The 17,263-nt window shown below is 32.3% G+C and overlaps 2 protein-coding genes across 10 annotated transcripts in view; one reads left to right on the top strand and one right to left on the bottom strand.

The window, feature by feature from the left end:
* Positions 1-572: 572 nt before the first annotated feature.
* On the bottom strand, positions 573-14,722 carry LOC126718770 (uncharacterized). Of its 7 annotated transcripts, none has more exons than XM_050421118.1 (9): positions 14,551-14,722; positions 14,312-14,434; positions 13,694-13,891; positions 4,809-4,887; positions 4,174-4,319; positions 2,760-2,873; positions 1,826-1,957; positions 1,069-1,182; positions 573-955 (listed from the first exon to the last, which is right to left on the bottom strand). In XM_050421118.1, exons 1-9 carry the CDS (start codon positions 14,602-14,604, stop codon positions 905-907), a joined length of 1,011 nt encoding a protein of 336 aa, XP_050277075.1. In that variant the 5' UTR covers positions 14,605-14,722; the 3' UTR covers positions 573-904. The 7 variants fall into 7 exon arrangements, with proteins under 7 accessions (XP_050277075.1, XP_050277073.1, XP_050277074.1 ...); XM_050421116.1 differs by lacking the exon at positions 13,694-13,891 and adding an exon at positions 5,121-5,318; XM_050421117.1 differs by lacking the exons at positions 13,694-13,891; positions 14,312-14,434 and adding exons at positions 5,121-5,318; positions 5,739-5,861.
* Positions 11,957-17,263, top strand: part of LOC126718769 (probable hexosyltransferase MUCI70) — an 18,116-nt gene continuing 12,809 nt past the window's right edge. Inside the window, exons 1-2 of one of the 3 annotated variants that reach the window (XM_050421108.1) lie at positions 11,957-12,124; positions 12,360-12,449. In XM_050421108.1, coding sequence (XP_050277065.1) covers positions 12,398-12,449 — 52 coding nt within the window. In that variant the 5' untranslated portion in view covers positions 11,957-12,124; positions 12,360-12,397. Of the gene's footprint in view, positions 12,125-12,359; positions 12,612-17,263 lie in introns of all 3 variants that reach the window. The other 2 variants (XM_050421111.1, XM_050421109.1) reach the window with 2 other exon arrangements.

The following is a 17,263-nucleotide window of genomic DNA, read 5'->3' as shown; positions in this document are numbered from 1 at the left end:
TGCAATGGAGGTATTACACAAAAATATTTCTGACACCAAGATGATAAAACACTTGACACCTCTCATTCTCATTGCTTTCAATATGAAAAAGAGGGCTAAAAATGTGGTTTTATTAAAAACCCCCAATTAAGTATTTTTTGGAATATGGCATCCAATTTTTTATTTTTTTGTTTAATGAAATTAATGGACTCAATGGTAGTGAGGTGTTAAACTTAATTATCATATTGTAATGTTTTATGTATTATCCAACTCTTTTTGTTTTTGGGTTTGGGTCATAAGAGTTTGCCAGATTGGTATGACCCATTAAGGACATGGTAGGAGTAATGTTTTCAACTTGTTTTAGTCCATCCATTTAAACAACGTCAGGCAGAGTCATACCCGAACCCACCCAATCAGACTCACTTAAGTCTAAAGACAAATTGCACAAACAGCAGAAGCCTAATGGAGTCAAAATGGGCTGATTAGATGAGTGATGCCTGATCCAGACCCAAATCAGTTATAATAAGGCTGTAAATATGGCCGCAATGATTCTTCTTACTAATTGGGAATGGCATGGAAGAAAAGAAACCAACTGTGGCACCAAACCAACACAAATGCCTGTGGATCAAAATCTTAGATAGTATATAATTTAAACACCAAAAAGAAAACTGGGTTTGGTTTGAGGGGCAATACAAACCAATGTAAGGGGCAAACAAAAAAGACCTAACCAAAAAGAAACTGATTAGGCAGATTTCTTCAAAAGCTAAAAAAATGGCAATTGCCTCAAATATCTAAAATACATGTTGTGGACAACTTTCCTAACTGTTATGCTGACATCTATACCCATAAAATGACTGACTGGTATGAGTTGCATTACCCTTCAATACCAGCATTGAGTTCATGAATGAATGAACATAAACAGCTGCTAATTTGATTTCTCAGTGGATGGTTCCTCTGTGCCACTGTTATCAACCAGCTGGTAAACAATAAGAGGGCAATTAATATTAGTAGCAATATTGAAAATGCATACGAAAGAAGCCATAGTAATGAAAGAAAGGAAAGAATGTGTGGGGAAAGAACTTTGCATACCAAGGAGCCAACTCGCTCATAGGCTTCCATTACTTTCGGGTCTTGCTCGTCCTCATACCCCACTTGAAGTATTCTTGGTCCATTGACAGACCAAAAAGCTCTTCGACCTGCATCCTGAAAATATATGAAAGAATGGATTGAGCATTACTGTTTGCCAGTAGGTTGTAACAAGCTAGAAATCAGCAAGGACAATGAAACTAGCATTTCTTGGAAAGCATCCAGAATTCTCCAAATAAGGATGATGCCTAGATTTATAACCATTCCACATAGGTTGGTCATATAGAGCTCCAAGGATTCATATTATGTATTATCTTAACAAAAATAGCACAATAGAACCACTTCACTAGCAGATGCTGGGAATGAGCTTGCAACCAAAATTTTTGCCTAATCTTTTAAATTTAAAATGTCAAAATAAATATATAATAATGCATTATACTTGGGATTAAATTTTAAAAGCAAGTAATGAAAGCCATTTCAGATCTATTGATGATTTTTGTTAAAAAGCCAATAACCTGAGACTATTAAAATGTAAAACCAACTATATATCAGCTCTAATCTCAATAGCAGTAAGAGAAAAAAGCTCCACATATTCTTGTTGGAACACTGGAAAAATAATAATAATAATTTTTTCTTACAGATGTCCGAGTTTTATAGTTGAAGTGGTGTTCTAGACAATTTTATATGCTGGTAGAATCTATACAGATAAATATACTGAAATATTTCATCTGAAAAGGAAAATTGATGGTCCTTAATTGACCTGTAATGTGATCAAGTATATAGCCTCTAGTACTTGGACTTGAATTTCAGGATCCGTAACTGGTTCACGCTCAATCGAGAGTGCACTCCCAAGCTCAAGTGGCATTTTCGATGTGTCCTTCTCATTATAAATCTGGGAACAATTCACCAGGTTGATGGAAATAAAGCAACTTATTAGTATACTCAAAAAAGCAAAAGGGAGAAAAAGAAAAAGTTGAAGATTGCAAATGGAAAACACAAAGAAGAGTAAGTACTGTTTTGTAATTATAAAAGAAGTTTTCAGCAAACCCCATCAATTTAAATTTGTAGAATTAGCAAATTCTAAAAGAAATGACTGCAAAAGATAAAGCAAAATAAAGTGAATAACTATATGGTTTTTATCACTTTAAAATACTGTCATTCTTATGTTTTCTCAGTACAAAATATTCCATGTTGCAAGTTTGTATATCAATCAATCATGATCATCAAGTTTTGTTTTGAGTAATTACATGCTTCAAGTCCACAAAAACGGCATTAAGATACTAGAGGGCTTCTACTTGAGCAAAAAATACAAGAGGCCTTCTTTCTGTATCCATGGAACTTAGACATTGAAGATGAATTTATAAACAAATGAAGTAACCTGCAATTGGGTACAATTGGATATAAAGCAATACCACAGTAATTTTGAAAATTAGAAAGTTTTGCCCATATTTTAGAGCAAGACTTAAGTACAGTACTTAGGTGCTGTTTCATGGAAAGAAAGTGTATTTTTTAGTTAAATGGCCACATAGCTAAATCTTAAGAAGAGAACCTAAGGAACAACACCTAAGATACTGTATTTAAGTTTTGTCCCATATTTTAATAGTTAACTAATTAAAGAGTTAAGTGCTTCCTAACCAGTTTAATAAAATATGAATACTTTATAAAGTCAAGAAAAGTGAAAAGATAAAAATTACCTTGTTGCCAGCAACTGGTAGAAGCAAAGCTGGCCAAAGAAACTCTGATATTAAAAGCAAATTCTGTAGCTGACTCTCAGCTTCAAAACAACAGTTGCGAATAGTTCCAGAAACCTGTAAGCCAAAAAAGGAAAATCCTACTTCACATAAGCTGCTAAGAAGAGGACTATTAAAGCTAAATTTGGTTGAATAGGCATTGATGTTGGGTGCTCAAATGTGGCCACAGAAAACTTTGCTACAAACGCTTGCTCAAGTTCCACAAGCTGAACCAAGCTCACTATTCACCCAATCTATGATCTGCCAGAAGGATAAGAAATGCCCTCTCATAACTTACTAGTTCTATATATATATATATATATATATATATATCTGTCACTTATTGTTTTCTTGGAAACATTATCACAAAGGAGTTTGCTGTCACACTGTATGTATAAGCTATCTCTAATTAAGCTTGGTCTTTCTAAAAGGTAGAAAAAACCTCTTAATAAGCCAAGCCAAAGTTTTTCAGAAATAGCCAGGTTCATTTGGCCATCACACTTCAAAGTCTTCAAGAATATTTAATTCAGATCATTAATCATTGCTGGTCTTCAAGAATATCTAAGGCAGAGAGGTGTTATTCTAGTTAAGTGGTGGTGTATGTGTAAGCAAGATGGAGACTCTGTTGATCAATTATTGTTAGATTGCTCTATGGCCAGAGAACTTTGGGCCCTAGCTCTTTCTTTATTTGGGGTACATTGGGATATGCCTATGAGGGTGGTGGATTTATTGACTTGTTGGAAGGGGTGATTTGCTAGACATAATGGGGATATTTGGAATGCTATCCCTCTTTGTATAACGTGGATCATTTGGAGGGAAAGAAAGAAATGGCTGGACATTTGAAGACACTGAATGAACCATGCTGGCAGTGAAGCTGATCTCTTTGCGCACTTTATATGAGTGGATGGCTACTATGAGTGGTCATTCTTTCTCTAGCTTGCTAGAATTTTTAGGTTTATGTACTTTTACGTAATTTTGATTCCAGTGTGATGGTTGTCATTTCCTTTGTTATAATAAAATTTTACTTTAAGAAAAAAACCAGGCAACTTAAGACTATTTATTCTAAACATGCATCAAGTTTATCATGCACAAGTTCAAACTACAAGATTATAAAAAAGACAAGTTTGCTTATACAACAAGCAAGAGTTTCGGGGGGTCATGATTTGTTGTAACTATTATCTCTGCTTAGAGAAACCAATGCTAATTGGCTCTTTGCAAAAAGTGAGGATCTTCATTTTCTAGTTCCTGCTTCTTTCATAGTTAATTGTAACTAATCAAAAGGATTATCTATATACCTCCTAATATGCATGTTAAGAGTAAAAAACATTCCATTTTAAAGTTGTCAAGGAAAAATTTAGTCCTTTTGGATGGAACATACCCCTTTCTTTCTCAATGGACTACTTGAATCAAACTGTCTAATAATCTGCTTCAAAAGCCCTCGCTTAGGGTCCAGTAAAAGTTTCCTTGCTGCTTCCTGCTTTGATATGTTTACAAGTATGGAAGCAACATGTTCAAATGGATCATCTGGTAGATGTGTAATGAAAATCTCAGACCAACACTATGGGGTAAAAAAATGAAAGTTCAAATTTGCAAACCAATATAAACAAAAATTATAACACAAAAAGAATATATTAAAGACAATAAACTTTAGAACTTTTTTAAACACTTTTTCTGTGAACTTCAATGAGGAATAATCTAATAATCATGTAATCTTCAACTAGAAAGATAAAGCCCATAAAATGAGGTCAGAAAATTTAGAATTTTTAATACTTTCTAAGACATTGCCAATATTTAATTGGCTTAAAACAATAACCTAAGGTGGTCTCAGAACAACCTAGAAACCTTTTGTGGAAAAACCAGGTATGATTCTATGTATAGCTATGGTTATTCTCTTCCATTGTTGAGTACCAACTGGGAGTATTGCCAGTACTCAGATCTAGTACCACCATATGGAACAAAGTTTATTCATCTAAAATCATATATCTTGAGTTGAAAAAAAAAATGAACACAAACCGCTAGTTTCACTAGAAGATCTACAGAATGATCTCACAAGCTTCATAACATACAGTCCGTTCATCTTCTCATCTTCAGTCTAACAACAAGCAGAATTCCCACAATCAGTAAGAGATATTTCTATATCAAGGCACAGGTTGATATAATCATGCACTACTGACAAGAAAAATAAATAATTGCTATGCTTCGCCAAAAATAGCAGAAAATACTTTGGTAGACTGCAACTGCCTCGAAAACTATGCTTTACAATTTCTATCGATACAAACTGCAAAAACAATTGGCATATCACATAATAAACTACACAAAACACACCTGAAGCAATGAAGCAATACCAGCATCCAACTGTGTGAGATTAACTAGCAGCATAACCAGCAACTTACTAATGCCAGACTCTGGCTTGTACAAAATTTCCATGGCAATTTTAACCATTCCCATCTCAACCATCTTCCGCGCTAGATCCGTGTCTTGTGAAAGATTCACAAGAGCTTCTGCTGCAGGCTCTGACACTTCCTACATTCATATATCAAACCAAAACTATATCACTCCACTTCATTGCTCAACAAACACTAAAATACAAACACAACTAGTTATTCTTGGCACCAAATCAAACACTAAAATACAAACACACCCAGTTGAACTTGAACCCACAAACTTGCCCTTTATCCCATTATTATAGAAAACAGGAACTGGGAAGTGTAATTTGAGCTCTAGCTAATTGGCTAACAGCAATGCTTGGTACAAAAACCCTTTTTTTTTTGTGTCCAGTTGAGATTAAAACAACATAAACTCTTAGACCCACCACTAACATCACTTTTATTTACGCGCTAATCATAACAGGTCCCATCAAATCACAATATATAACATTAAATTATCCCTATAGTGGGACCACGATAATAAGATTTAAATTCATTCCATGATGATTGTTGATACCTTAGGTCCCGCTAAGAGTCGAGACAGAGACGGTAGCACGATGTTGGCATAGTGGGCAAGAGACTTCAACCCATCCTCTGAGCCTGTTAATCCCTGAACTATATCAACAGCTGCCTTCGTAATCTATACACACACAAACAACAAATACGAGGTTGTTACAAATTTTTTTGTGGCCTGTTTGGTTGGTTGGAAATTATTTGGGTTTTTTTTTTTTTTTTTTTTTCTATGAAGGGAACTTACTTGAGGAGATGGGGATGAGAGAAAACCGATTAATTCCTCCAATTCGTTCGCCATTTTTCTTCTGCTTTTCGCTCTCTGCGGAGACAAGAAGGTGTATCCAAATGCTTTTGTAAAACTCTTGAGTCGACGCCGTATTTGTTTTAAAAATCTGAAAAATTTTATGTAAATAGCATAATTTTATGAAAAATTTTTGTTGAGTCGACGCCGTTTTGTATGTAAATAGCATAAACTTATATATATTATAATAACAAATAACAAAAGTTTCTCTTCAAACGAAACTTCTCATGTATCTCTTTTTTTAGCGTGAATTTTGAAAATTCAACTGTTGTATTTCATATTTCTTATGTTCTTAATATTTATATCAAATTTCGTTCAAATTGAATATTATTTACTATTCGATCAATAAACTTATTTTTTATACACAATTTTATATAATAAAAATTTGAAATTTTAACATTTATTTAATGAGATAGCAATTGATCTTTGATCGTCTTGAAATTTTATATGCATGAAGAATATAGTAAAAACATGCAATCTTACGGTTAGATTTTCAAAATCCACACTCAATATAGAGATATATGAGGAGTTTGTAGAGTTTCTCTCCAAACAAGTTTGGAAAAAAAATTTGTACAATAACAAATGAATAAATAGCATTAAAAAATTCGATTAAAAAAAAGAGAATGATACATATATGCAATTAACAATCTTTGGTTATTTTACTAAAAAAAAAAAAATCTTCGGTTATTTCATAATTAATGTGAGGTCATTGAGCCCAATGATATACATCTACCTTTTGTACTAGGCCTGAGGCCCATACCGAGGCCCATAATCGCATATGAAAAAGGATCATGGCAACCCAGGAAACTGTGCCAAGGACAACTCTGTCCTCGGATAGCCAAAGCCGAGGTAGAAGAAAAGTGATTTACCGGCAAAGACAATCTTCCAAAGCACTCCAAAGAAAAAAGATAAGTACAACAAGTAAGCACACTGGAGCATGGTGGTAGAGCAATTCCAAGAAAAGCTGCTGCCTCTACGTTAAATACTGCACAACTAACACTCTGGTCACATTAATGTGGAAATGATACCTAAGCAGTGACTTTTCAAGACTCGTAGCTACTACCTAAGAGCTTTGGGAGGAAGTTGATGTGACAAAGACCAACAACAATAGATCTGATCTGCACGTGTATGGTGGAGATGAAGGAAGAAAGTAATATATAAGGAAGAAGAAGCTCTGAGAAAAAGGGATGGGAGATTTTACCAGAGAAAACACTGTAGCAATATGAACTAATTTTGTAACCATTGTCACTGTCACTCAAGAAATAATAAGTTGAAGCTCCTTAGACTAGTGACGAGGATCGAATTGCTTGCTCAAGTTCATATTTGTTTTACTTATTCATTCTTTAAATCATTTTCAACTGTTATTACACTCATTAAACCTCAGTTCTTCTACCCACTCTCTACAAATTTATTGTATTGGGCTTGCTGGGCTTGAACTCACTTATCCCTTTGGAATAATGTTCAAACCCAATCCCTACAATTAACATTTCAAACATGAAGAACTTTCGAATGGTTCATAATTTTAGCCAATTACTGCGACAAATTATAATCTTAATCAATTTCTTATATATTTTCTCAACAATAAAACTAACGTTTTAATAATAAAAAAATAAATACAAACAAAAATAAAAGTATGCAACCCAACAATTCTCTTATAAAAAATTTAATGATTGATAACAAAAAAAAAAAAAATTCAAATTGTTATGAACAATTTATCATCAAATTTATATCAAGACATGCTTAATAATAAGCTTTAAAAAAAAAAATTGTTCTCTAAATCAAAATTGAGAGGATGAAGCATATTTAATGATTCATTCTCAAACAATAATCATATAAATACAACTTAAGGAAATTAGATTAAACAATAGACAAAAAATACACAAAACCTATTCAATTTGCTATTTTCTTTTTACGTGTAGTTATATAATTATAGGATAGGAAGATTATAAAAATTATATATTTTAAAAAAAAATCTAAAATGTGTTACGTTGCTACTTTTTTTTTAATTAAGTTTTTTTTTATCAATTTATATATTATAATAAGAAAAAAATTAGATGAAGAATTTGAATGGTAATCAAATTAAGATTTTTATCAACTTAAAAACTATAGAAGAATAATATAAGAACAAAAAAAAAAAAAAAAAAATCTATTTATCAACTTAGAAATTATCAGAGAAGAAAAATTATATCTATTTCTTTAAAAAAAATCTAAAAAAATTTATGCTCGTGTAGTATCAAGTATGTTATTATTATTTTATTTTTTAATTGAGATTTTTTAATAAAGGATTAGATGAAGAATTTGGATCATAATCAAATTAAGATAAAATTTGGATTATAATCAAATTAATATTTTTATCAACTTAGAAATTATAGGAGAAGACAATTTATATTTATTTTTTCTTAATTTTTTTTTAAAAGTATGCAATTTGGTGGAGCCACTTGGCATAACCACAGCTTCTAAGCTCAAATTTTATTATGTAGTAATAATAATAATAATAATATATAGATTTGCTAAATAACACTGACTAAACTTATTTAGTTATATAGCATGTTTTTGGAAGTCAAGTTTGTCAAACTCGAATTCCAAGTAAAACTCGAGGATAAACTTGAGTTCCAAACATTATGTTTAATCAGATTGCTATAATGCTGGAAACTCGAGTTCTAAAAAACGTGCTACATAACTAAATAAGTTCATGTCTATGCTATTTTTCTAAATATTTTCAAAAATCATCCTGTTGGGCAAACAATGCCTCATTAGTCATCGTTTTCGAGTTAGATAATACTATATGAGTTTTACTAATCTATACTCTAAGGGCATACATTAGTAAACCATTTTAGAAAAAAATTTATGGCAAATTGAAAAGTTTCCTAAAAGTTTCTTAAAATTGATGATTAATTAGGGCATATATTAACCAGACCTATACTAACTTTCTTTTAAAGGAAAAAAAAAAGTTAATAACAATTTAGAAGGTTTAGGGACACTACTTTTGTACCACAACTATTGGAAATATGAGATACCATTCTCCTAGTTAAAGAGAGTGGCGGGCTTCTTTAATAAGATATATGTAATAAATGAGTCATGTTAATGGGCACAAGTTTGATTATTTTAAGTGGGAATCAAATCATATATGGTTTGAGTTGAAAATTGAATACCATACTTGGCAATGGGTGGTTGAATGGCGAGATATTGGTTCAAGACTCATTTAAGTACAAAAAAAAAAAAAAAAGACTCATTAAGTACATTTGTAATTTACCAATAAAAAAAATGCAATTCTTTTCACACTTACCCAACCGCTGATGGGTCAAATCAATTTGGTATGACTCACATTTTTTGTCACATTAAAAAAAAATTACTTTAACATTTTGTTTCATATTTCTCTCAATATGAATAAATAAATAAATAAATACAACACTCAACAATGATAATTGAACAACATTCAAGTCTTCATGTTTATACTTCAATTCTAGTAGTCTACTAGTCCAATAATTCCGCAAAATAAGAAGGTAAATACATACTCCTATTATACATGAAACTTAAAACAAAGTTAAATCACCAATCAAATTTAATAAATGCATATAGCTTTAAAAAAATAAAAATTGTTCTAGGTATAAAAATAAAAATAAGAAGGATATCTATAATAATAATAATAACATACAAAACATTAGTACTAGATTCAACACTTCAAATTTTACAATTTATAATTACACATAAAAAAGGAAGTAGAAATTACACATCAAATTTAGGAGTGATGTCATTAGCATTTTCTTATACGACATGACACATATGATATAACTTGAATGTATAGATATACATTGAAAATGAATCAATACAAAATTTAAAATGTTTAAATGTTTTTACAACTTGTCAATTGGCAAACAACTTGGGTCGGTCATAGTTTGACCTAGAGGTGTCCAAACCAACCTGCCAACCGACCCACCTGGTAGATCCGATCCGAGAACCGACTGACCCAATGCCAGTGATGGGTCGTCGCCCCCAGAACCCGAGACTGACAGGGTTGATCATGAAAAACCGAAAAAATCGACCCGACCGTATTATCACCGGAAAAAGTCGTTGTTTTCCGTCGATGGGAATGTTTCGCCGGTGGTTTTAGTCTGATTAGTGGAGAAATGGCTTGATATCTGCGTGATCCGGCGAGATCTCATCGAGTCTGGCCTGATCTCAGCATATGCAGCCCGATTTGGTACAGATTCGATGGGTTTCAACAAGATCCGATGGATTTCAGCAGAATTCGGTGTAGTTTTGCAAATTTCAACCCTGACTGAGAACCGACCGATCTCCGACGAGGTCCAAATGTCTGAACCGACCCCTTTTACTGGTCGACAACGGGTCCAGAAATGGTAGACCCGAAGTAATCGGGTCGATTCCAGGTTGGGTACAAATCTGACCTGGACCAACTCGTGGACAGCCCTAGTTTGACCCCGTAAAGTAAAGTCAAAACTAAGTACTTCATTTTTTATTTTATTTTATTTTTATAAAGTCCAAATGGAAAATCCAATCCATCATGCAGTAATTTACAAAATTAATCATGTGTACAAATTTAATGGTCATTTGACTTGTTTAAATTATTTAACGAATGGACAAAGTTTTGCACCAAGGTTTGTAGGATGTTCATAGGTTAGTTCGGGTTAAATTTATGCTCAACTTGCGATTGACCCGACCAAATTGGGTGGAAAATTTTCAGACTCGTTGCCAACCAATGAGAGTGTCAAATCAGATTGGCCAAATTGCGTGTCCAGTGCTGATTAGTTTGGTCAAAATTAGCAGAAGCAAATGAATGAAAAAATAAGTCATGAATTGGCGAGATCTCGCCAGATATGACGAAGGTTTCACCGAATATGGTGAGAACTCACCAAATCCGGTGAGATGTCCACCAAATATGGTGGAGATCTCAATGGATCTGGTGGTTTTCGACCGATCTCTCATTGCAAAATTATTATACTTCGCTGAATTGGTTGGTTTTCATGGTCGGGTCGATTAGCTCGAGTTTTGGAGGAGCAATTCAGATTTTAAGGGTGGGGACCCACCACCGACCACTATAGTAGTTGGTTCAGGTGGCAAGTTGGTTGAATATGGTCGAGATTGGTGGGTGGGTTAGGTCTTCGATTGGCCTGGACACCCTTAAAGGTTTGGAAGAACCTCCTTAAACTCACACAATTAATAAGACCATATAAAATTGTTATGTGACTACAAATATATAGATTTTAATTGTTATGCAGTGGGTCGAAAAGATTTTCTTCAAAAATGATCTGGAGGATTTTAATTATTAAGCAATAGTAAATTTTCCTTGTGAATGAATCATGTCATTTAATACAAGTGAATTATGTTATAATATTTTTTTTTAGTGAATCATCTTATAAGCTACTACCTATTGTGTCCATTTAGAACTTTCCTTGTGAATGAATCATGTCATTTAATACAAGTGAATTATGTTATATTTATATTTTTTTTTTTTGAAGTGAATCATCTTATAAACTACTACCTATTGTGTTCATTTAGTTAGAACTTTTTAGGCCAAAATTACATTGGTAGTGTATATGGGTGTGAGGAGGAAGTGTATACGGATGTGAAACTTCTTTCTAGATACTTGAACCTTGGCCCTTATCTAGCACTCTATAGATACCTATACTTATGGAGTGATCATCGCACTAAAGGTATGCTTTTCAATCTTGTAAACGTAATATGTGTGGTGTTGCACTCCATAAATAGCAAGCCACTTTATCTAAAAAGCCCAAAATAGAAAAGCTGAAACAATTATTATTATTATTTATTTGTGAAACAAAAATAGCTAAAACAAACTTAAATGATTCATCTATAGAATAGTACTTCAAAACCCAAAAAAGAAAAAAAACCATTGTTCCCCTATAAGTAGAATCGTATAAATACTTGAATCCATTATCCATAAATACTTGAATCGATACGCACCGAAGGCAACGCGGGATACGTAAAATAGTTTGCCGACAAAAGAAACAAACTCGACGCTGCATTACTGGCGATACACACTCGCTCGCCTCTCTGCATTTTGCTTTTTCTCACTTCCCTTCATTTTGGACCGTCTGATCTCCGATCAGGTAAATCCCCTTATTCCCCAAAATTGATTTTTTTTAATCTAAATTTATATAACCCTCTAAAAAATTTCCTTAATTCTTGTTCTAAATTAACGTTGTCAAGATTCAAAATTTGTAAATCAGTACTTTTGAATTTTGTTACATTCGAACCCACAATAAAAAACTAAAAAAAAAAAAAAAACTACTATTGTAAAAAGTCTCTAACTTTGTTATTATTATTGTCTGAATCCAATGTTAGAACAAAGTTTCACACAAATGAGAGTGTGCCTATGAAGAATGGGTCTGTATAGGCACACTAGTGAATTGTTACCTGAGAGAAGAGGTGGCGGTGGCGATGGCAGTGGCGGCGGCGGTGGTGGTGGTGTTTCTCGGCGAGGAAGAAGGTTTGGTGGTCGAATTACTAAACAAAGGTTGTCGCGTTGGGTCTTCGCGCTTGCATTGATCTTCATAGTTTATTTGGTAGTTTCCTGTGTAAGGATGTTCTTTTTTGGTGAGTTTTTAGGACTTAGAAGCTTTGTTTTTGCAATGTGCATTTTGTTTGTGTGTATAAATGTGTTGAAGAGTAAAAAACATTCCATTTTAAAGTTGTCAAGGAAAAATTTAGTCCTTTTGGATGGAACATACCCCTTTCTTTCTCAATGGACTACTTGAATCAAACTGTCTAATAATCTGCTTCAAAAGCCCTCGCTTAGGGTCCAGTAAAAGTTTCCTTGCTGCTTCCTGCTTTGATATGTTTACAAGTATGGAAGCAACATGTTCAAATGGATCATCTGGTAGATGTGTAATGAAAATCTCAGACCAACACTATGGGGTAAAAAAATGAAAGTTCAAATTTGCAAACCAATATAAACAAAAATTATAACACAAAAAGAATATATTAAAGACAATAAACTTTAGAACTTTTTTAAACTCTTTTTCTGTGAACTTCAATGAGGAATAATCTAATAATCATGTAATCTTCAACTAGAAAGATAAAGCCCATAAAATGAGGTCAGAAAATTTAGAATTTTTAATACTTTCTAAGACATTGCCAATATTTAATTGGCTTAAAACAATAACCTAAGGTGGTCTCAGAACAACCTAGAAACCTTTTGTGGAAAAACCAGGTATGATTCTATGTATAGCTATGGCTATTCTCTTCCATTGTTGAGTACCAACTGGGAGTATTGCCAGTACTCAGATCTAGTACCACCATATGGAACAAAGTTTATTCATCTAAAATCATATATCTTGAGTTGAAAAAAAAAAATGAACACAAACCGCTAGTTTCACTGGAAGATCTACAGAATGATCTCACAAGCTTCATAACATACAGTCCGTTCATCTTCTCATCTTCAGTCTAACAACAAGCAGAATTCCCACAATCAGTAAGAGATATTTCTATATCAAGGCACAGGTTGATATAATCATGCACTACTGACAAGAAAAATAAATAATTGCTATGCTTCGCCAAAAATAGCAGAAAATACTTTGGTAGACTGCAACTGCCTCGAAAACTATGCTTTACAATTTCTATCGATACAAACTGCAAAAACAATTGGCATATCACATAATAAACTACACAAAACACACCTGAAGCAATGAAGCAATACCAGCATCCAACTGTGTGAGATTAACTAGCAGCATAACCAGCAACTTACTAATGCCAGACTCTGGCTTGTACAAAATTTCCATGGCAATTTTAACCATTCCCATCTCAACCATCTTCCGCGCTAGATCCGTGTCTTGTGAAAGATTCACAAGAGCTTCTGCTGCAGGCTCTGACACTTCCTACATTCATATATCAAACCAAAACTATATCACTCCACTTCATTGCTCAACAAACACTAAAATACAAACACAACTAGTTATTCTTGGCACCAAATCAAACACTAAAATACAAACACACCCAGTTGAACTTGAACCCACAAACTTGCCCTTTATCCCATTATTATAGAAAACAGGAACTGGGAAGTGTAATTTGAGCTCTAGCTAATTGGCTAACAGCAATGCTTGGTACAAAAACCCTTTTTTTTTTGTGTCCAGTTGAGATTAAAACAACATAAACTCTTAGACCCACCACTAACATCACTTTTATTTACGCGCTAATCATAACAGGTCCCATCAAATCACAATATATAACATTAAATTATCCCTATAGTGGGACCACGATAATAAGATTTAAATTCATTCCATGATGATTGTTGATACCTTAGGTCCCGCTAAGAGTCGAGACAGAGACGGTAGCACGATGTTGGCATAGTGGGCAAGAGACTTCAACCCATCCTCTGAGCCTGTTAATCCCTGAACTATATCAACAGCTGCCTTCGTAATCTATACACACACAAACAACAAATACGAGGTTGTTACAAATTTTTTTGTGGCCTGTTTGGTTGGTTGGAAATTATTTGGGTTTTTTTTTTTTTTTTTTTTCTATGAAGGGAACTTACTTGAGGAGATGGGGATGAGAGAAAACCGATTAATTCCTCCAATTCGTTCGCCATTTTTCTTCTGCTTTTCGCTCTCTGCGGAGACAAGAAGGTGTATCCAAATGCTTTTGTAAAACTCTTGAGTCGACGCCGTATTTGTTTTAAAAATCTGAAAAATTTTATGTAAATAGCATAATTTTATGAAAAATTTTTGTTGAGTCGACGCCGTTTTGTATGTAAATAGCATAAACTTATATATATTATAATAACAAATAACAAAAGTTTCTCTTCAAACGAAACTTCTCATGTATCTCTTTTTTTAGCGTGAATTTTGAAAATTCAACTGTTGTATTTCATATTTCTTATGTTCTTAATATTTATATCAAATTTCGTTCAAATTGAATATTATTTACTATTCGATCAATAAACTTATTTTTTATACACAATTTTATATAATAAAAATTTGAAATTTTAACATTTATTTAATGAGATAGCAATTGATCTTTGATCGTCTTGAAATTTTATATGCATGAAGAATATAGTAAAAACATGCAATCTTACGGTTAGATTTTCAAAATCCACACTCAATATAGAGATATATGAGGAGTTTGTAGAGTTTCTCTCCAAACAAGTTTGGAAAAAAAATTTGTACAATAACAAATGAAATAATAGCATTAAAAAATTCGATTAAAAAAAAGAGAATGATACATATATGCAATTAACAATCTTTGGTTATTTTACTCAAAAAAAAAAAAAAACAATCTTTGGTTATTTCATAATTAATGTGAGGTCATTGAGCCCAATGGTATACATCTACCTTTTGTACTAAGCCTGAGGCCCATGCCGAGGTCCATAATCGCATATGAAAAAGGATCATGGCAACCCAGGAAATTGTGCTGAGGACAACTCTGTCCTCGGATAGCTAAAGCCCGGGTAGAAGAAAAGTGATTTAATGGCAAAGACAATCTTCCAAAGCACTCCAAAGAAAAAATATAAGTACAGCAAGTAAGCACACTGGAGCATGGTGGTAGAGCAATTCCAAGAAAAGCTGCTGCCTCTACGTTAAATATTGCACAACTAACATTCTAGCCACATTAATGTGGAAATGATACCTGAGCAATGACTTTTCAAGACTCGTAGCTACTACCTAAGAGCTTTGGGAGGAAGTTGATGTGACAAAGACCAACAACAGTAGATCTGATCTGCACGTGTATGGTGGAGATGAAGGAAGAAAGTAATATATAAGGAAGAATAAGCTTTGAGAAAAAGGGATGGGAGATTTTAACAGAGAAAACACTGTAGCAATCTGAACTAATTTTGTAACCATTGTCACTGTCACTCAAGAAATAATAAGTTGAAGCTCCTTAGACTAGTGCCGAGGATCGAATTGCTTGCTCAAGTCCATATTTGTTTTACTTATTCATTCTTTAAATAATTTTCAACTGTTATTACACTCGTTAAAGCCCAGTTCTTCTACCCACTCTCTACAAATTTATTATATTGGGCTTGCTGGGCTTGAATTCACTTATCCCTTTGGAATAATGTTCAAACCCAGTCCCTACAATTAACATTTCAAACATGAAGAACTTTTGAATGGTTCATAATTTTAGCCAATTACTGTGACAAATTATAATCTTAATCAATTTCTTATATATTTTCTCAACAATAAAACTAACGTTTTGATAATAAAAAAATTAAATACAAACAAAAATAAAAGTATGCAACCCAACAATTCTCTTATAAAAAATTTAATGATTGATAACAAAAAAAAAAAAAAAAAAATTCAAATTGTTATGAACAATTTATCATCAAATTTATATCAAGACATGCTTAATAATAAGCTTAAAAAAAAAAAAAATTGTTCTCTAAATCAAAATTGAGAGGATGAAGCATATTTAATGATTCATTCTCAAACAATAATCATATAAATACAACTTAAGGAAATTAGATTAAACAATAGACAAAAAATACACAAAACCTATTCAATTTGCTATTTTCTTTTTACGTGTAGTTATATAATTATAGGATAGGAAGATTATAAAAATTATATATTTTAAAAAAAATCTAAAATGTGTTACGTTGCTACTTTTTTTTTAATTCAGTTTTTTTTTTTATCAATTTATATATTATAATAAGAATAAAATTAGATGAAGAATTTGAATGGTAATCAAATTAAGATTTTTATCAACTTAAAAACTATAGAAGAATAATATAAGAACAAAAAAAAAAAAAAATCTATTTATCAACTTAGAAATTATCAGAGAAGAAATATTATATCTATTTCTTAAAAAAAAATCTAAAAAAATTTATGCTCGTGTAGTATCAAGTATGTTATTATTATTTTATTTTTTAATTGAGATTTTTTAATAAAGGATTAGATGAAGAATTTCGATCGTAATCAAATTAAGATAAAATTTGGATTATAATCAAATTAATATTTTTATCAACTTAGAAATTATAGGAGAAGACAAATTATATTTATTTTTTCTTAATTTTTTTTTTTAAAGTATGCAATTTGGTGGAGCCACTTGACATAACCACAGCTTCTAAGCTCAACTTTTATTATGTAATAATAATAATAATAATATATAGATTTGCTAAATAACACTGACTAAACTTATTTAGTTATATAGCATGTTTTTGGAAGTCAAGTTTGTCAAACTCGAATTCCAAGTAAAACTCGAGGATAAACTTGAGTTCCAAACATTATGTTTAATCAGATTGCTATAATGCT

The sequence above is a fragment of the Quercus robur genome, chromosome 3, assembly GCF_932294415.1.
Source record: "Quercus robur chromosome 3, dhQueRobu3.1, whole genome shotgun sequence".
Classification (NCBI taxonomy): domain Eukaryota; kingdom Viridiplantae; phylum Streptophyta; class Magnoliopsida; order Fagales; family Fagaceae; genus Quercus; species Quercus robur.
Note: the sequence above shows the minus strand (reverse complement) of the source record. Positions and strands in the feature narration are given on the sequence as shown.

Excerpts from the sequence above, each read along its gene's own strand:
- LOC126718770 (XM_050421118.1), bottom strand. The coding sequence starts at position 14,604 with ATGGCGAACGAATTGGAGGAATTAATCGGTTTTCTCTCATCCCCATCT. Across the intron at positions 14,435-14,550 it reads TCTCATCCCCATCTCCTCAA|ATTACGAAGGCAGCTGTTGA; the intron begins GTAAGTTCCCTT and ends GTGTGTGTATAG. Across the intron at positions 1,183-1,825 it reads TATACTTGATCACATTACAG|GATGCAGGTCGAAGAGCTTT; the intron begins GTCAATTAAGGA and ends ATATATTTTCAG.